General features: G+C 47.3%; 1 protein-coding gene across 1 annotated transcript in view; it reads right to left on the minus strand.

The window, feature by feature from the left end:
* Nucleotides 1-2,923: 2,923 nt before the first annotated feature.
* Nucleotides 2,924-18,731, minus strand: part of pug (pug C-1-tetrahydrofolate synthase, cytoplasmic) — a 46,498-nt gene continuing 30,690 nt past the window's right edge. The window contains exons 9-17 of the mRNA XM_065451500.2: nucleotides 15,379-15,573; nucleotides 13,467-13,668; nucleotides 12,247-12,553; nucleotides 10,898-10,974; nucleotides 10,123-10,263; nucleotides 9,350-9,530; nucleotides 6,829-6,968; nucleotides 5,334-5,633; nucleotides 2,924-3,952 (exon numbers count right to left, since the gene is read on the minus strand). Of these exons, the coding sequence (XP_065307572.2) occupies nucleotides 3,578-3,952; nucleotides 5,334-5,633; nucleotides 6,829-6,968; nucleotides 9,350-9,530; nucleotides 10,123-10,263; nucleotides 10,898-10,974; nucleotides 12,247-12,553; nucleotides 13,467-13,668; nucleotides 15,379-15,573 (1,918 nt within the window). The 3' untranslated portion in view covers nucleotides 2,924-3,577. The remainder of the gene's footprint in view (nucleotides 3,953-5,333; nucleotides 5,634-6,828; nucleotides 6,969-9,349; nucleotides 9,531-10,122; nucleotides 10,264-10,897; nucleotides 10,975-12,246; nucleotides 12,554-13,466; nucleotides 13,669-15,378; nucleotides 15,574-18,731) is intronic.

The following is an 18,731-nucleotide window of genomic DNA, read 5'->3' on the forward strand; positions in this document are numbered from 1 at the left end:
TGCAGTGTGCTTTAACTACAAATGCAACTCAACTAACGCAACTTTACATTCTTTATACTTTTTACATAGCCTGCACAAACTTAATGTTTGTATTAAAAAGTCGCAGTTTCGCCCGAAAGCCGCAGCATCGACTGCGATAGCAAATAATGGACAGCTGTGCAAAATAAGGATAGTAGTCTAATCCGCCGTATAATTAAACTTGTTAACTTAGGCATACTAAGTTAACAAGCATGGTGTCGCGCCCGCACAAGCAAACATGAACACATCTCATTCGATGACCGCGGAAACTCGCTGTCAAAACGCTGGAGTGAGGAAGCGTGTGAAATAAAGTGATTCAGTATTTTAGCCTTGGTTGTAATCCGTAATAAGTTTGTACGCAGTGCGATGAGGTTGGAGTAAAAAAATAAACTTCTGGGTTTTTATATGTGTGAAAGGCAGGATTCGAGTATGAGGCACGCTGTAGTGAAGGGCCGTTGTTGAGGACCGCCCTGGCTCCTGTACGAACATTTAGTAACGCAATACCCTTAAGGACCCGTGTCGCAGAAAATCCGGTGTCGGCGGAGTTGTCCGTGAGCGAAAATTTCCGTATATATTTAGGTATATGTATATGCCACGCCTTGCTATACGATGGGGTATATGCGGGTTATATTGCCACACTATTCTATCACTAAAGTTGCTCATACGTTGTCTTACATTCTTGACAAAGTTCTACCCGAAATTTTGAGAATGACAGCCAACAAACAAATGTCATGAAACAAAACATCGACAGCGTATGCCTTTTATGTCAAATCTTCTCAGACTTAAATATTAAAAAGGCAGCAATAAGAGAAACCTGAAAATTGTGTAATTTTTTGGCACGACTGTGCGCTACCTCAGCAGAATCCGCCCGCGTGAGAGACCGCGTTTCTACCAAAAAGCTCGCCTCCTTGCATAGCGTTCGCCGCCAGCGTTTCCAGGTAAACTACGGTTACATAAGCTGCAGTTTCCGGGAAGCGTGTGAAGCAGACAGGGATCTTTAAATGCTATCGCGTTCCAATTTTATAGGCGACGCTTAAGCGTCCCTCCAAGTTTTTTCCCCCTATTTTCTGCGTTATACGATGCGCCCGCGGCGCCCTTTGTTAACTAAGCGAATCACCTTGTTCATATTTAATGAATATAGAAGGCGATTAAGTAATGAATAACGTGTAGGTAAAGGTCTAAGTATGTGGGTCAATTGCGGGCTTTGCAGTAATTGCTTATCCTTAGCTTATCCAAGTGCTTGAGGGCGTTGTAAGTGCATCTTAACAACAACATAGAATTTAGCCATATGTACCAGAACTATATGAAAATCCGAAAAATGTATTGACGAAATAAACATTCGACTATAAAGTACAGCTCTGGGACAGTCGGGTGAAATTGTCACACTAAACAGGTCAATAGTAGTGCTAACAATAAGAAAGTGTCAATTTAGCAGATATTTGTCGAAATTTGAGACTTTTAAGGAACATTTCCGGGGGTGGAAGTTGTGAATGAGCACCACTACGTACTAAAGGACTAATCTATATGGATGTTCAGCAGACGAATTTATGCAGCGTCAAACGCTAAAATAATGTTTATATTAATTTGCTCGCAGAACACCGAAAGCAGGTCACGTGACGAGAATGTTTTCAGCAAAAATATATTGGGAAATGTCTAGCTGTATATAAGCAAGGCATAGTAAAAAAGCCACGCTTATTTACAAGAAATATTTAGATTATCGATCAACACGTATGGGACACTCATGGAATGACTCGTAAACGTTTTCGCATCAAAGCCGTTTCCAATCAAAGTCCGGTACAAAAAACAACAACAAACATATACTTACACGTTTACCTATAGCCGTCCCAGTAGGCCCACGAACATACCAATGGACCTTTCCGTAGCTGGCAACTTAAAGTGGCTTAAAGTGGTTCTGCAGCATCGATGGTGGCAGTAATGGTGGCACCTTCCAGCTCGACCAATATACGCTTTTCAAGCAAATGCAAGTCAAATATTATATATATATATATATATATATATATATATATATATATATATATATATATATATATATATATATATATATATATGTGTGTGTGTATGTATATTCATAACGATCTCACGTAACGAAATCCTCTTCGTTGTTTGCCCGTGGACCGGAACGGTACGCATTCAACTCCAGTTGATTCGACCCCTGCAGGACTACACGATTTGGTCGAGTGCTCCCAAATATCGACTGGACAAACGGCCACGAAATGAACCAATTCAAATATTATTTTCATCGCTCGAAGCAATTTGCAACGTCTTTTTGCTTCTGACTCTCGAATCCCGACTCAACCTGAGTGCGCCTACGACCGCTGACATCTTTAAACGCTGCCTCAGCGTTGGACTGGAGGGAAAAGTAAAGTTCTGCTAGTTCCGAAAATAAAAGGAAAATAGCTTCATGCTTAGGAAAACAGTAGCGCCGTCTGCTGAATTTCTTCTGTTTTCAAGAACAGCTGCGGAAGCATGAGGGCACGCGTGTGGGAGTTGAAGTAACCGAAGTGGCATACGTTTGCGTTCGAACTAAATGCGTTTTTCTTTCATAATCAATGTGCGGTTTCTCCCGGGACTTTCCAGTGCGTTCGAATTAAACGAGAAGTCCAATTCGTAAGTGCGCTTATCTGCAGTTCATATTTGCCCACTTAATGGCAGCAGGTGCCATCGCTCAACTGCACACGAAGTGGCAGCTGCAAATGCTAGGGCTTATCTCTAGCACGCGGTTTCATCACGAGAGCCACGTTACATCATCTACGTCAAATACAAGCAATCTGTGCTTGCAGACGCTGTTTGCAAAGATTACCACGCCGCCATTAGTTCGGCAAAGTGCCTCGCAGGAAAGCTTATACAAGGTGTACTTTTAAAAGGCCGCACCAATGCATACAGCCACGATGTGGTTCCTCTTTATTCAATGTTCACATTTCGGAACAAAGGAGTCTGTGTACAAAAATATAGGTCACAAAAATATATGTGCTTTATCGCTACTTGCAGGACCAACACCTATTAGTGCTTCTTGCCCTTTTTGTTCGCATGTGAGAACGCCTTCATGCATATTAGTTGTTTAAATACCTGCGCAATACAATATGTACCGAGCCGTATTTCCTGTCCGTTGCTGTGAAATTAGATGGGGCAAACACCCTGTTTAGCTGTTCAGTGCATGCAGCCGCTTTTATGTGGCTGCTCGTTTGATTTCTGCACAACGGCAAATAGGAACGACTGATTGATTGATTAATTTAATTCCGCGGGTCATGTCTAGAGGATACGTCCTCGAGTCGCATCCACGGGGATTCCCACTAGAAGAGAGAGAGAGAGAGAAAATAATGCAGAGAAAGGAAGGGAGGTTAACCAGAGGTAGTTCCGGTTGGCTACCCTGCGCAGGGGGAAGGGTTAGAAGAAAGCACTACGGCTGCAAGGTGTATGGTTAGCACACGCGTTTCCTGGCTTTTCGCGCGCCTCCCACAAACGCATTTCGAATCGAAGCCTGAAGTGGTGTATACGATTAGGGCATTCCTTCGGTCGCGCAGGTCCTCCGAGATTCTCTTCAGAAAAGTCCGATGGGGCGTCCGGTGGCGACGTCCAGGTCGATGTCCATCAGCGCCGGTCTGGTCGGCAGGCCGGGCATGGTGGTCACGTCGCCGGCCAGCGCGTAGATGAAGCCAGCGCCGGCGCTCAGCCTCAGCTCCCGCACGGGGAGCACGAAGTCTCGAGGTGAACCCAGCAGCTTCGGGTCGTGCGACAGCGACAGCGGCGTCTTGGCGATGCAGACGGCCGTCTTGCCGTAGCCCTGGCGCTCGAAGCGCTCGGCCTGAGTCCTGGCCAGCGCGCTGAGTTCCACGCAGCGGGCTCCGTAAATGGTGCGGGCCACGGCCTCCAGCTTGGACTCGATGCTCAGCGAGAGGTCGTAGGCGAAGCGTAGCTGCGTAAAGCGGGACCATTACGGCTGAGAATTGTGGACAACTTCGTAGGCATGACTGAAATTTAACGCCAGCGAACAAAAAAAAAGCACTGTGCAAGAAAGGGAATATAGAGAATGGGACACAATTCGTTATAATGTCGTCGTGTTCACGTTTGTACTTCATAAAATAATAAACCATAGCAGAAAACTCCACAACAATGTGCAAGGTGATGAAATGCTCGAAGGACAAAACGCATGAAGAATTGTGGGCAACTTCATAGACATTACTGAAATTTAACGCCCGAGCGAACAAAAAAGCAATGTGAAAGAAAAAGAATATAGAGAATGGGACACAATTATTTATAATGCTGTCGTGTTCGCTATCGTACTTCATAAAATAATAAACCATAGCAGAAAACTCCGCAACAATGTGCAAGGTGCTGAAATGCTATTAGGACAAAACGCATAACCTCTTTCGGTTATGACATGGGACGTATATGAAATTAATTAAAGTTTCTACAGACATAAGTGATGCCGAGCGCCAAACGCTGCAAGTGTATGGTAGGTTAGTCCTTATTAAACGAGGTTAACGTGATTAGGTTATAGTACTTAAAAGCTGCAGGCGCTCCTTATCGTCCGTGGGCTATATATAGGGACATTGACGTACGAACTTGCTGCTCTTCTTGTGGTTTCTGTCCTGTTAATAAATTCTGTCTATACGATTAGGCGCACAATACCAACACGTATATATCTTTTTCTGTCCAATTTCACCCGTTTACGTTGTGCGCCGCAGTTCGCCGATGTTATTTGCCCATGGTTTAGCCTGGTTTTCAGATAGCACCCTAATAGCAAACAACGAAGAAAGCCACCGAAAGCGCCATATCTTATTTATTTAGAACAAACTGCTCCGCGAAGAGGGTCAATAGAGCGCAAAAGGTACAGCACGAACAGGCGAGAGGACAACAAGCAGTCTATATACCTGTTCGTTCTGCGCTTTATGCGCTGTTAAGAGAAGTATTCACAACAAATCCGAGTATATCTACCCTTAGAGACGAAAGCTTTGCTAGCGGCCGAACTAAAACTCTAACCCTAAACGAGGGGCATTGTTTTTTAATGGCTGCCCAGTGACGTCAAGACAGAGGTCGGTTCAAGTTAGGACGCCACTTTCCTAGTAGTAAGTCCATAATTGATGGGGGGGGGGGAGGGGGGAGGCTAAATTTTTTTTCATCGCACGTCATGTGCAAACACAGTAGCTGCATCAGTGCCCAATTGAAGTTGTCCATACATAGGTTCTTAAAAACAACAACAGGTATGAAATTACTTGGATTCGTATGCAGAATGACTTGGATTGGACTGGACAGGCAGATCGTGCAAATGCACTATGCTATATATGGGAGGATACCTGCGGCCTGGGCTTGGCGCACGCGTCTTCGACCGCCCGTGCCAGGTCTACGGCGCCCTCTCCTCCTAGCTCCCAGTGTCGGCACACGACGGCGCCCTGGGCTCCGGCGGCCAGGCTCATCTCGCGCACGAACTCGAGCTCGGCCGCGGTGTCCGTGGAGAAGGCGTTGATGGCCACCACGGCGGGAAGTCCCAGCTTGGCCGCGTTGTCGATGTGGCGCGCGAGGTTGCAGAAGCCGCTGCGCACCAGGGACACGTCCTCGCTGCTGTACTGCGCCGGCAGCGGGGCGCCCAGCGCGATCTGCACCGGCCGCGGCAAACAGGAACAAAACGAAAACACGTGACACAGTGTTTCCAGCACGGAGGAAACACAGCTGGCATTGAAGAAGGAAAAAAAGATAGTGAGTGAGCATGAGGTTAGGCAGATATATGGGCTCGCCAGGCTCTTTCTTCGTGGCCTAGCTGTCTGCGCCTTGACTCTCGGTTAGTAGGCCCTCCATGGTTGCCGGACTTTTCAAGACAATGTTTGGTTCGCGGGTAGCTCTCAGTGACGCCCTCGTCACATTCGACCCTCGATCACCATCTGCTCTACTCCCTCCCATACTTTGCGTGCGCTCTCTATCCAATCGGCCGCATAGCCATCTCTGCCGGCACAAAAGTATATGGTAGCGCTCGTAATGGTGCCAGGTAAAACTTTATCAACGAGGCCTTAAAATGAGAGCGTCCACCGACCCATCGCTGATTTTAAATATTGTTTATTTCTAATAATAAAGGGGCGCCCTCTCGTCAATGGCGTCGCAGCAGGGATTACCTTTACACTGGTTTGTTCTGCTGCTAGGCCGACAATTACCGCTTGAGCACTACATTGTGAGGGTATATTTTCTACGTGCCTTCACATTTTTAACAGGGCTTCAAGATTGTCACGTGACGCCTTGTCCCAGTTTTTTTTTTCTTCCTCCATGCCCACTGGTGACTTGACGAAGAGCCATCCGGACGCTCGGACAGTGCACTGCCCTCCATAATAATGAGCCAACCTTACACATATCGCGATGTCTGTACTTTTGTAATAGAGAAAATTGCAATTAAATGGATACTAAAAGCAAGCATTGAGTTAGACTGATAGCTGTCATACTAGCTTCTGTCACTTATACCATACCGAATTTACTATATTTTTACCGTGGGCAGAGGCATTTGGCAAACCAAGAGGTCGCGAAATGGAAAAGGCAAGTGGTGACGCCGCTTTAAAAAAAGAAAATATATATATTACAGAGTTACCAAATAATAACTTGAATATCGCTTTAACGAAATCGAGCTCGACACGAGATATACCTTCGTTATGTTCTATATTAGTTTTAAACATATCTTCGTTACACGCTGATGTCGGTGAGAAACATTTCACATATGCCTCATTATATTCGATATTTCGTTATATCAATGTTCGTTATATGGAGGTTTCACTCTTCCAGCCTAATCTAACAGAGCAAGCGTATGCTCACCGGAGGTCCTCCGCCGTGCACTTTCAAGGCTCGCACGGTGGCCACAATGACGACGGCGCTGGGGGAGAGGCCGGACGCACGGCACTTGATGTCCACGAACTTCTCCATACCATTGTCAGCGCCGAAGCCGCCCTCGGTTACTGCGCGATCGAAATGGGTGCAGTCAGCACTCCTAGCTCAAAGAGTTGGCGCGACATTTACGGAACGGCAGAAAGAACTCATATTGACCAATTCCATCATCATCATTCACAATGCTACCAACAGCCGATGTCCATTGTATAGAAACCAGAAACTTAAAATTGAACATGTTTGTATAAAGACAGGCGTGCGAAACAATGATACAAAGAGAGCTACATATACAAGAACTGAAAGGTCGCGAAGTGGCGGAGAAAGAGAGAAGACAACACTTATCTGCGCATGCTAAATGGGAGGTAGCGCCAACCCAACAATCATGGATGCATGTGGGCACTTACGAAATATAAATGTTTACCCTAGACAACTCTTATCAATGCGTCAGCACCCTTAGGTTAGTTCACGTCCTTTCCGGAGGCTAATTGTCTATATGTGTGTTTGTCTCTAACCGTTTTTCCACTTACAAGTGTCGCTGGATAGTCTATGGCCGAATAGGTAGCGCATTGGGCTGCTATGCTGAGGGAACAGGGCTCGAACCCAATCATCAGACCAACTTGGGTCCCTGAGAATGTGTACATATACGTGCCACTCTTCAACGAACATCTTCGACCCCAACATCGGTAACTAGAGATGCGGGACTGGGTAGGTACCACCGTTCAATTAAACTTTTTGACAGCGACATGAAGCACTGGGTGTGTGGCATTCGGTCTTCAATCAGCATCTTTGATGCCAACTTGAGTCGCCGGGTATGTGCCGATCTTCAATGAATGTCTGACACCAACTTTAGTAACTAAGTATGTGTCATTGGGAATGTCCCGCTCTACAATGAAAAAGGTCTTAAATTTCTCTGATGCTGGGCGCAATCGAGCCCACGTCACAAGGGTTCCTCAAGGACCGCAGCTGGACGCTTTAGCAGGTTGTCAAGTGCACTGGGTACGTGCCGCTCTTCAATGAACCTTTCGCCAACTTGGGTCATTGAGCATGTGCCACTGAGTGTGTGGTAAGCGAGGGAACAATTCTCAGCATTCGTAGGCGCCGACACGCCACGCTTCTCATCTCAGAGGTCATGCGCGGACTTCTTGGCAGCGCCACTAGATGGCGCAGCGTGTCCAGAAAGAAGCGCGAGAGAGGAGCCCGGTTGCCGCATGAATTCATGACGCACAGGCACGCCATGAATTTCGGAGGCTATGCGCAAGCTTTGCAGCGGCACCGCTAGGTGACACTGTTGCTACGGAAGCGCGAAAGAAGTCCTGATGCAGTACATGCCTCATACGTAACACGTTACGACGATGACACTACGTTGTGTCGATACGTAGATTCAATCCTGAACACCGTCGACAGTCATCGTGAGATGAGTTCCTGCGAATTTTTTTATGTAACATAATCGAAGGCTGAATTACGCAAGTGCTACAGTTATTGATGGTTTTGCCAAGCCTCGACCAAAAGACGCACTTCATTGTTCTTATGTCGCACAGAACTATGTAATAGCTGTCTACAAATATTGATGTACACTTGCGATTGGGAAAGAGTATCGAAAGTCTGGGCACAGTTCCATCGGTCTACTATTGTTCATGCTCAATTTATGTATCCGAGATTGCTTGCAACACGGTAAGAAACGTCGAGCAGTATATTGGCTCGCGTTTCGCGTAGCAGATTTAAGCAACGGGCGCGTCCCGCAACCGCACTCGGCTATTACAGCGGGCCTCACGAACGCTTGCGGAGAATAGAAAGAATATTTATTCACCCTACGACACGCGTGCAACAGTATATATCTGTACAAGTACATAAAATGATTACAACGCATTGTGTATTGTATACAACACACTTGATATGAACAATCAGAACAGTAAATGGCGTCAACTATTGACATTGACAACTGTAACTTCAAGAACGCTACAGTCTATGTGCTAAAACATATGATAATTTACTTAGCTGCTGGGATAAATTGTCGGCAGAGGCGTATTCGTAAACATGCAGCCTTTATTTTTCTTGTACAAGAGCTGCCACGCAACACGCAAACGTGTCTAACGCGCGGCGGATGGTCAAAGCGCTGCAAGATGTCGCGGCCAGCATTGTTGCTGTATAGGGTGCCAGAATGCCGCGAGGCGGTGCTGACATCGAGGCACGCTATGTTGCTGCAATTAACGTCTCCGGCAACTTGCTAAGCAGCTATTTCGTGAAGGTTACTATGCTTGCACACAAGCTTAAACCTTCTAATTTCGTTCGCTTTCCCTTGTGAACAATGGCGATTCGCACGGATCTCAGAATGTCATTTCGCTTTGACTATATTGTTGATCACTGATGTCTTTTTTTTTTAAACGCATCAAATGTCTAAATCCGCAGGGGTAGGGGATCCGTGAGCATGCATGTATAGCCCGTATAGCCCTACCGACGTATCCGTTGGGACCAACAAGCTTCAAAGCCATCCGGTCCGCGATGACGGACGAGTTTCCGTGGGCAATGTTGGCGAAGGGGCCGCAGTGGATGAGCACCGGCGTGCCCTCTAGAGTCTGCAAGAGCGTCGGACACGCGGCTTCCTTCAGGAGAACCAGCATGGCCCCCGCTGCACCCTGCATGACACATGGAGCGAACGCCGCACTTCATACGCACGTGATGTACAAGTGTATTAATATAGTTTTTAGCGGTGTTGAGGATACGGTATATACAAATGGTGAGCGAATTTCGTGAGGTGGGCATCGGATTACTGGAGGGAGGATATTCGTGTAATCGTTGCGCAGGTGGCAGACCAGAAATCTGTCCTGTAGCGGTAGCATGCCAACGTGTTGGTGTGCATGCGCGGCCGCCAAGAATCCCTTGTATATTTCAACGACTGCAGCCTGCAGTCTACAGTACGGTTGATGGGGGACGTGTAGCGTTGCATAGGCAGTTAAAATATATAAAAGCTGAAGTACGCGACAAATGCGCTGTGTCATCGCCACGCGACAAGATTATTACAAGTGGGCAACAAAAATGACTCGGATGGCTAGCCTTCTGCGGCGCAAAGCACTCTTTCTGCAGACCGTACACCTTATGACTGATGTATTTGTTAAGGAGCACTGCGTCGCCACCATATTAGGGCATTATGAAAACGCAGCGTTAATTCAAAGGGGGAATGCATAGTAAAGGAAAATCAGACCAAGCCAAGCAATACTGTGGACGAACCAGGTCGTCCGCTGTGACGGGGTTCCCTTGGCGATCACTGGCCACAACGATGGATCGCAGCCTGTCCCGGAGATCTTCCATGTCCCTGGCCAGTGCTAGGACGGCCATCACTTCGCTGGCTGGTGTGATGTCAAACTGGGTCTAAAAACGTGCGTGCAGACAGACGGACAGAAAAACTTTATTGATAACATATATCCTTCCGTTGACATCTCACCTAATTCCACATGGCACGCGTTAAATGACTAGAGTAACGTTTCTCAAACTGGCTTTCGCTTATGCGATAGTTCAGAGAGGTCCACACGACAAGCCTTCAGTACGCGACACTTTGAAGATGTGACATGGTCGAACAGGGTCTATAGCAGTTGAGAAAGAGAGAGAGAGAGAGATGTCTGGCATGTTCTAAGATAGTGTGAACTTGTGATATGTATAGCTGACTTATATTAAATCAAGAACAACAAACAAAACTCGCATCTGCCTTCACTTTCAATTGGCATCATCTTCTCTAACGGTTTTCGGCATTATTGTAGGTTTATTACTCAACTGTAAATATAACATTAGTAAGTTTCTTGTGTCTCTGGCTTGACGTGTGTTCTGGTATGTATGCTTGATAAAAAAAAAAAACGTTCTCAGGGGCTGTCCGCAAATGACCTATGAGCTAGCTAAGCGGCTCAAAAGGTCAAGGGTGAGCGGCTGAAAGGCGAGAACCACTGACCCAAGGCAATGAATTATACTGAAGTGAGCGTGAAATACATGATCCCGCAATTAACCGACTTGCCTGTCGTGCAACCTTGCTTTCCGCAGGTCCCTGGCCGATCGTTATGCGACGAAGGAAGCGGTCGTTGGTGTCCATTACTGTAGCGAATGAGAGATTTACTGGTGAGCGCACTTAACGGTAGCGATACGCTGACGGCTCTCTAAAACGCATCTCTTTTTCCATGAGGCGCAACGGATTTTCGAGATCCTTAACCCAACGCCATCTTGAAAAATCCTTCGGGAATGCAAATCTTGATTATGCCAACATTGAGGAACAACACCGACATCTGGGTGCTGGTGCACAGAAATAAACTGTAAAAATAATGAAGCTACCACTGTGCAATCTGCCGAGGACTGTATACATGCATCACGTTTGTATAGTACTTCCATGCCCGATGATTTAAGGATGCATTCCGATGCCTAGATGGTATTTAACAGTCATCGAATACTAAACAGTAACTTATAAAGAGAGCATAAACTTGACAGGCCACGACGCAAAGGCAGAATACGAGTGGCAACACCTACAAAATTCCCGTATCACCTTTTCGTAACGTCACAGGTTCTGGCAACGTCTGGCTGAGTCAACTGACTTTTATCTCTACTTTTTGTCATTCCTGTTATAGTCCAATAATAGGGTTGGGATATGCGCAAATAACGACAAATGAAAAAATAAACTAAATAGAGGCTGATTCCACTTGTCGAAAATACGTGAGAATGTGCTGAAATTCGTGTGGTCAAATTGTCTTTTGGCTCAAAATGCGGGAAAGTAAGTTTGTGCACCAATAAATACGCGATAATTTCTGAGCACAAAGGGTAATGTGCGTACATATAGCCTGTTTCAATCTTCTGTTTGTCGGCGAAATTGCAAACGACAGCTAAAGAACCAGCTACAGTGATTGAACGGTCGCTCTATATACCTCCAATGCTGCGACGTTTACCCTGACTTCATTCAACATCTGCGGACCATGCAGCACCAGCGACGCACACTGCTTTCACTACACGATGCCGCATAGTGCCCATGCTGCCCCGGGCGTGCGAATTGTCGTCCGCTTTACCTCGCGCAGCCCTTTACCTCGCGCTGCAGGACCGACAGCTATCGCGCCACATACGGAAACCACGATTCCTCGCCTATAACGTTCCCTAATCGTGTCTTCTTAAGAATGCCTGCAAAAGGATGCCTTCGAGTGCTGTTCAGGACATTGTCGAATTCTGCCACATTGTCAAATTCAGTGAAATGGCTGCATTTTGAGCAATTTGAGCCGCAGCGGCCCACATCAGCCAATCAGAGCCAACAAGATGGCGAATTCGACAATACGGCGGAACTCCAGAATATAGCGGCCTCGGAAGGCAGAACATAACGTGCGCGCGCACCCCTGTTCCAGGTGATGCTGTCGACGTCCACGTCGAGCCGGGCGAAGCGCCTGGCTTGCTCGGCGCTCAGCTCCTCGGGCTGGGCGTCGGCGGGCAGGCCCAGCCTGGCCAGCCGCCGGCGCTGCGAGTCCGAGAAGCACTTGTCCCCCTTGCGGGGGGTCACGAGGCGCGCGAACAGGGCGGCGTCCTTCTGCGTCGATTCGTGCAGCACGCGTGCGTCCAGCTGCGCCGCCAGCAGGTTGTTGGCCGCGGTCACGGCGTGCATGTCGCCCGTCAGGTGCAGGTTCAGGTCGTCCATCGGGATGACCTGCACGCGCTCGTACAGGTCGCCGCCTCAATGATATGCCCATTTGCTCTTAATTGTGCGTTTGCAAAACATTGCGCGGAAACCGATGTAAGCGAATAGCCGGACGCTTTTGAAAGGGCCATTAGCTAACTTAAAGGTGTATATTTCTTGCAGTGAGGATACTTATGGGACCAGAATGGTAATGAGATGCAATGCGCCACTGTCGTATTCATGTGAACGCGGCTACTAAAAAGAAGTGCTCGTTTTTTGCTTGTGTGCTAAACAAAAACGAGGCATCTATATATCATGCTAATAAATAGATAATAATAATGACACATACCTTGGCCACTTCCTCACAAAAGGCGGGGGCATTCGTTAGTTTTGTGACACTTTGATTTGTTATCCTGTAAGAGAGGACAGACACCGGGGAGCTATCGGGCCACAAATTTCGTTTGGGCTGCCAAAATCGGGAGTCATCGGATCTTATAACGAGATCGAATGACCCTAATTATAATGTGCCTGACCACTATAGATGCCTCATAGCTAGCAGCGGGAAATGTGCCACATGGTTTGGTTAGCGACCTGGTGTTAATGTAGCAAACTCCGTCCCTATACGTCGCGCTAAACAACTTCCACTGTCATTCCCGTGTCTTTATGGCAACACACACACACATGCACACTGTAGTTGTATTTACGTTGCCATCGTTGGACCAGTACAAAGGCTGAACTTAAATGGCCTCCTCCTGCATATTTTGTGTGCGTGTATGCAACACACACACACACACACACACACACACACACACACACACACACACACACACACACACACACACACACACACAAAATAAAGAAATATCTCGGATTTAGGTCGAGCATAAAAATATAGCAAACCGACGGTTGCAACACGCTGCAAATTGCTCGCCCGCGCCCATACCTGCGCGTAGCCTCCACCGGCGGCACCACCCTTAATGCCGAAGGTGGGCCCCTGCGAGGGCTGCCTCAGGCAGGCGATCGCATTGCGGCCCAAGTGGGCTCCCAATGCCTGGCACAGTCCGACCGAGGTGGTGCTCTTGCCTTCGCCCAGCGGGGTCGGGTTCACGCCCGTCACCAGCACGTAGTGACCGTCCGCGCCTTGCCTGCATGCACGCGAACGGGTGTGTAGTGCGGGTCACGCAAAACTTACCCGCGGGGAGGGCCTCCACATGGCCACGTCACGAGGTTAGCTCATTGAGATGAGAGTTCCGGCCCGAGCTGGATATAGCACAGCATTTTTTTTACAAACGAAAATATAATGTGCAATGCGTAAGCCACCAGACCATAGACAGAACTCGTACCGACTCACATATAAGGCTCTCTCAGCCTCGCCGAAGTCAGACTCAGCCGCACGCGTGTGTTACCTGGCTGTGTCCTGCGTTTTCGAGCTGTCATAGTTTTCGTTTCTAAAAATTATTGAGATGACTTCTGCGTATTGAGTGCATAAGTCGTCAGAATTGGCAGAACTAATGCAGACTCAGACACATCTTTAGCTTTGGGCTTTCTCAGGCTCACCAGTCAGACTCAGCCGATCTTGCTTCGCTTCTATTAAGCTCCCGAAAAAATTAGATCTCGCCGAGATTACTCTGACTGCGCTCATCAAAAAACAGACTTTGGTAGCCTCATATAAACGCACGTACTCATTTTCATGCGGCCGCACTTGCATTCAGGAAGTACCGACTCAACCGGGACCACTCATATTCACAAAATCAACGACTCATTCAATCTCTCAAAATCAGGGGCCTCTGCGGGGACTGTAACCCTTGCGGCCCGGAAAAAGAACCCCTTGAATATCACGAGTTGTCGCTGATGACATTGAAGCGAGAGCGAATATGTTTTCTTAAACTTGTTTTCTACAAGTATTCGACTTCAGTGACTGCACGGCGGAAAGTCGTACGCGTCGTGGGAGCAAAACAGTTTTAGGTACATCGGTTCAACACTGCTTCACAAGATGTCGCCACCAGTGCCGCAAGCCGCAGCTGCGTCACGGCGCGACGCTAATACGAAAACTGCGACACACGCGAGTCAATCTATAGAAACTCGAATTGTGTTTTAATTGAAGAAAAATACGTAATCGAACCGCTTGTATATAAAGAAGAACGTTAAAGGCCCTTCGTGTTTTCTATATACTAGCGTTTAATTTATCGACAACTTGAAGCAACCCGATCTTACTCGCTCGGGACAGCCGTCTGGTTAGTTTAGGCATGTTATAAGTGGCTGCCCATTTGTGGTGATTGTTTCAGGCGTTGATTCTGACTCGCACGAATTTTTTCACCGGCTGCAAAACTTATCGTGCAGCGTGTATTGATTTCGCATTGTCACGTTTTGCTATTTAGTTCTTTATTTATTTGAAGAAAGACCGAAAAATTATATATCTGCACTTAGAGGTGGGCAAGAACAGAAGCAAGCCAATGATGTTAGCCAGAGAGCAGCCAGCTGCGTCGGAGCCCAGAAGTTGGAACGCACAGCCGGCTGACGCCGTCGATAGCAGAGCAGATATACCGAATATTGCGAAAGCCGTAGAAGTACAAAAGCTCTGATAAAGTGAAGCGTCGGGTATAGCGAAGAAATTGCACCGGATATATAGCGACGCATGTGCGATGTCCTTGCTAGATTTCTGACAACGGACTACAGAATAGTGCGAAAACTTCCCTATTAGTTTCCCTGTCTCTGATATAGAAATTGTTCTGATTTGCATACATCTGCGAAAAGGGTTTTCTTCTCATTTTCTTTCTTTAGGAAGACTCTTCCGCCAGGCTAGTCTTCGAACAGCTACAGTAATTGGATAATGTGGTACATATATCATTGTGTACTTGTTCAGCAGCGGGAGCAGCAGCTTGGCCTTGTGTCGACCGTGCGGTTCCCACTCGTGCGGCTCGAGCCCCATCTCGCGGGCGAGCTCATCGACAAGCTTGGGCTTCTGGGAGAACGCGATGTCCAGGTCAGACGGCACGGGCGTCTGGCGAGACAGCGGCAGGTACCGCATCGACCACGTCGCACCGCCTCCTCTTCCTCCTGCAGTGGTGGCAGCCTGCGCATAGAATCGAGCACGCCCGCGTGCTGCCTTGCAAGGAATCCTGAAGAGAAACAACAACCTATAGACCGTTCTCGGCGTGTTCTAGGTCATTGGCACCACCCGAAATATGTTATACGCTGTAGCAGTACGGATCATGGTACAATTTCTGCACGACACAGGATTGGACTCGACACTGACTCAAGTATGCTGCTGTATTATCGATAAGCATTTATCGCGCCTTTACTCTTCTCGTCGTTATGTTTCATCGCTCTAGTTCCCTTTACTTTTCCACCTTTCCCAGCGAATAATCGCAGGTTAGAGTGCAATATATATATATATATATATATATATATATATATATATATATATATATATATATATATATATATATATATATATATATATATATATATATATATATATATATATATATATACGCTCAGGGAAGTTAAGCTGCCACCTAAAACATCGGGATGAAGGGAAAATCAGACATCCACCCGTTCGTAGCAATTGCTACAAAGGAAACCCGTACGGATTCCTCGAAAGAAAAGCCTCATGGTTGAAGAAAAATTCGTCCTGGTCCGGGTCCGGGTGCCGGACCAGGACGAATTTTTTTTCAACCATGAGGCTTTTCTTTCGAGGAATCCGTACGGGTTTCCTTTGTAGCAATTGCTACGAACGGGTGGATGCCTGATTCTCCATTTATTCATTACTTCTCTCCACCTTGCGGGTTTCCGCAGAACTACTACGTCAGAAACATCGGGACCTCGTCCGGCGACAGCAAGATCGACGACGACGGCGGAGCGATGGCTCACGCGGCCGGGCCTCCTGCCCTTATCATGGCTATGTTTAGAACGATACGGGGCACGCATTCACGGTGCACACATCTTATCGATTCTGAATCTTACATTACGAATGCAGCTTGCAAAACGACTGTACCAACTCTCCAGCCACGTTTTCAGCTTCAACGTATGCGCCCCCCCCCCCTCCATTCAACGCGCGCTCATTCTGAAGATATCCCTCCCGCCCACCCCCTTCATTCGGTGCTAAGGAGGTGTTCTGCATATTTGTGCCGCTTTGTTTTACAGCTGCCTGTGCGGCGCACATGATGTGCTATGAGCGCCAAACGCGAAGGTAGGGCAAACTGAACTGTAATTTTCGTTATTGCTTCAAGTCTACGTGTCGGCGGTTTCTACTAGTTAGAAATATCCGATTTTGGAGGCTATAAAGTAAAAATAACGGGTTCTCCCCAACATAAATATTTGCGGGTGAACTTCGATGTTTTCGAATATGGTCGCATTAACCGAAAAGACGAACTAACCGATTCGGGTGAATGACAGTGTATCTGCTGCTTCAAATGATACTTGCCAGAATAAAAACAAATGTTAGTGCTTTAAATATTGATCTAGCTTCCCTTTTAGCAAAGTTCATATCATCAGATTCTGTGGCAATTTCGCTTATTACGTCTGCTAGCGCCATTGCCCAAGTTATGCCAACATGGATGTCCAGTTATAGCTTACACCAATACTGACGTCATCGCCGCCGCATCTTCTTGAAGTCACGTTTAGAGCTTTGCATCCTCCCGATCCTCCATTTTTTTCATCACTTCGGTGTGTAATGTCGCTACCATCAGTTACATCGCTGCTTATGGGTGCTGACAAGATAGCTATTGCTTGCAAACAGAGAGGTTTCGAGTGAATAGAATGGAAAATGTGACCCAGTCCTGCTTCGAAGCGGTCGCGAGTGGCCTACTTCAGACTAGAGTTACTCTATAAGGCCCCCACACATGGCTCCCTGTTGGAGCCATATAGAGCCACCTAAGACTGCGCCTTCGATACCTGGCGGCAGCTGTTCGATATCGGCAGTAAAAGTACCACGAGCACGTATATGAGCGGCCGCTTCTGGTAAAAGGAAGTCATCGAGCGACATTACGGAGAGCCGCACCAATCGCGAACAGCGGTTTTGTTACGGTGGCCTATCGGTAATGCTGTGCGCATGCATGCAGTAGGTACTAGACTCGTTTCCCTACTGAATCTAACGAGTACAACCACCACGGCGCGCTCTTTCCCAAGCGATAAGGCTACCGCGTGACCGCGTGCCTTCAAGATCAGGCGGCGCGATGGGAGCCTGCGCGAGGCTTTGCCGAACGCAGCAGCTACCGCCAGGGGTTGCATGCGCAGACCGGAGCCTAGCATATCCAGCAATTCTACCGGAGCCTACCGGAGCCTTAAGCCCCTTGATAACTTCGAAAGTCTTTACCGGAGCCTAAAAGCCCCTCACCGAAGCCAGCCGCGCGACCGTTCCCGAATATGTGCGCGTCGCTCGATAATAATTCTCGCCTACCTTCAGCAACAACTGCAAGTTTAGTCGCCAGCTGATTGCTTACATATCAAAGACGGTAAGCGATTGACTAGGCGCATGTTCTAGTACTGAGCAAAAAAAAAAAAATGCAGCAACTTACGTTGGAGGATAAAAAAGCTGGTCGCAGTCCAAAGAGTCGCAAGATAAGCATGTCAAGAGCGCCTAATGGTAAAATACTTTTTTACCGTATGTGTTCATTCGACGCGTCTCGCAATACTGCGCCGTTCAGACGATCCGGCACAACGATTTGTGCATTTAGATTATAGTTAGAAACACACGTCAAACCGATGGCCAGATTCAAATCGGCGCTCAATGGGTAAATAAAGAAAAAAAAACGTGATACTGCCTATTTACAGCTCGTAAACGAGAAAAGGTGTTGCTTCCGGCGAGGCGCTGATGATCGCAAAGCATTCAGATAGATGGGAGCTTTTTGGCAGCCATAGAGCACCGACTCGACTGTTTCGCCTCTGGCTAAGGGAGATAAGCTCCGCAACCCTTGATACGACGCCTGATAACTTGTTCCGTCTGCGTGCACGGAGCCCAAGAGCCCAGACAAGCTGGCATTCACCGAGCGATCGTTTCAAGGGCTATCATATGTTCGAGAAAGAGGTCGTTGACACACCATATAGGCGTTTCGATTTAACTGCACTAGGGAATGTACTTAAGCTGTGCACCACTGAACATTAAAAAATAGAGATTTTACGTATTAAAATTGTGATCTGATTATAAGGAAAGCCGTGGTAGAGGACCACCAAGTATTCGTTAACGTACATACGATGCAATGCATGG

The sequence above is a fragment of the Dermacentor albipictus genome, chromosome 10, assembly GCF_038994185.2.
Source record: "Dermacentor albipictus isolate Rhodes 1998 colony chromosome 10, USDA_Dalb.pri_finalv2, whole genome shotgun sequence".
Lineage (NCBI taxonomy): Eukaryota > Metazoa > Arthropoda > Arachnida > Ixodida > Ixodidae > Dermacentor > Dermacentor albipictus.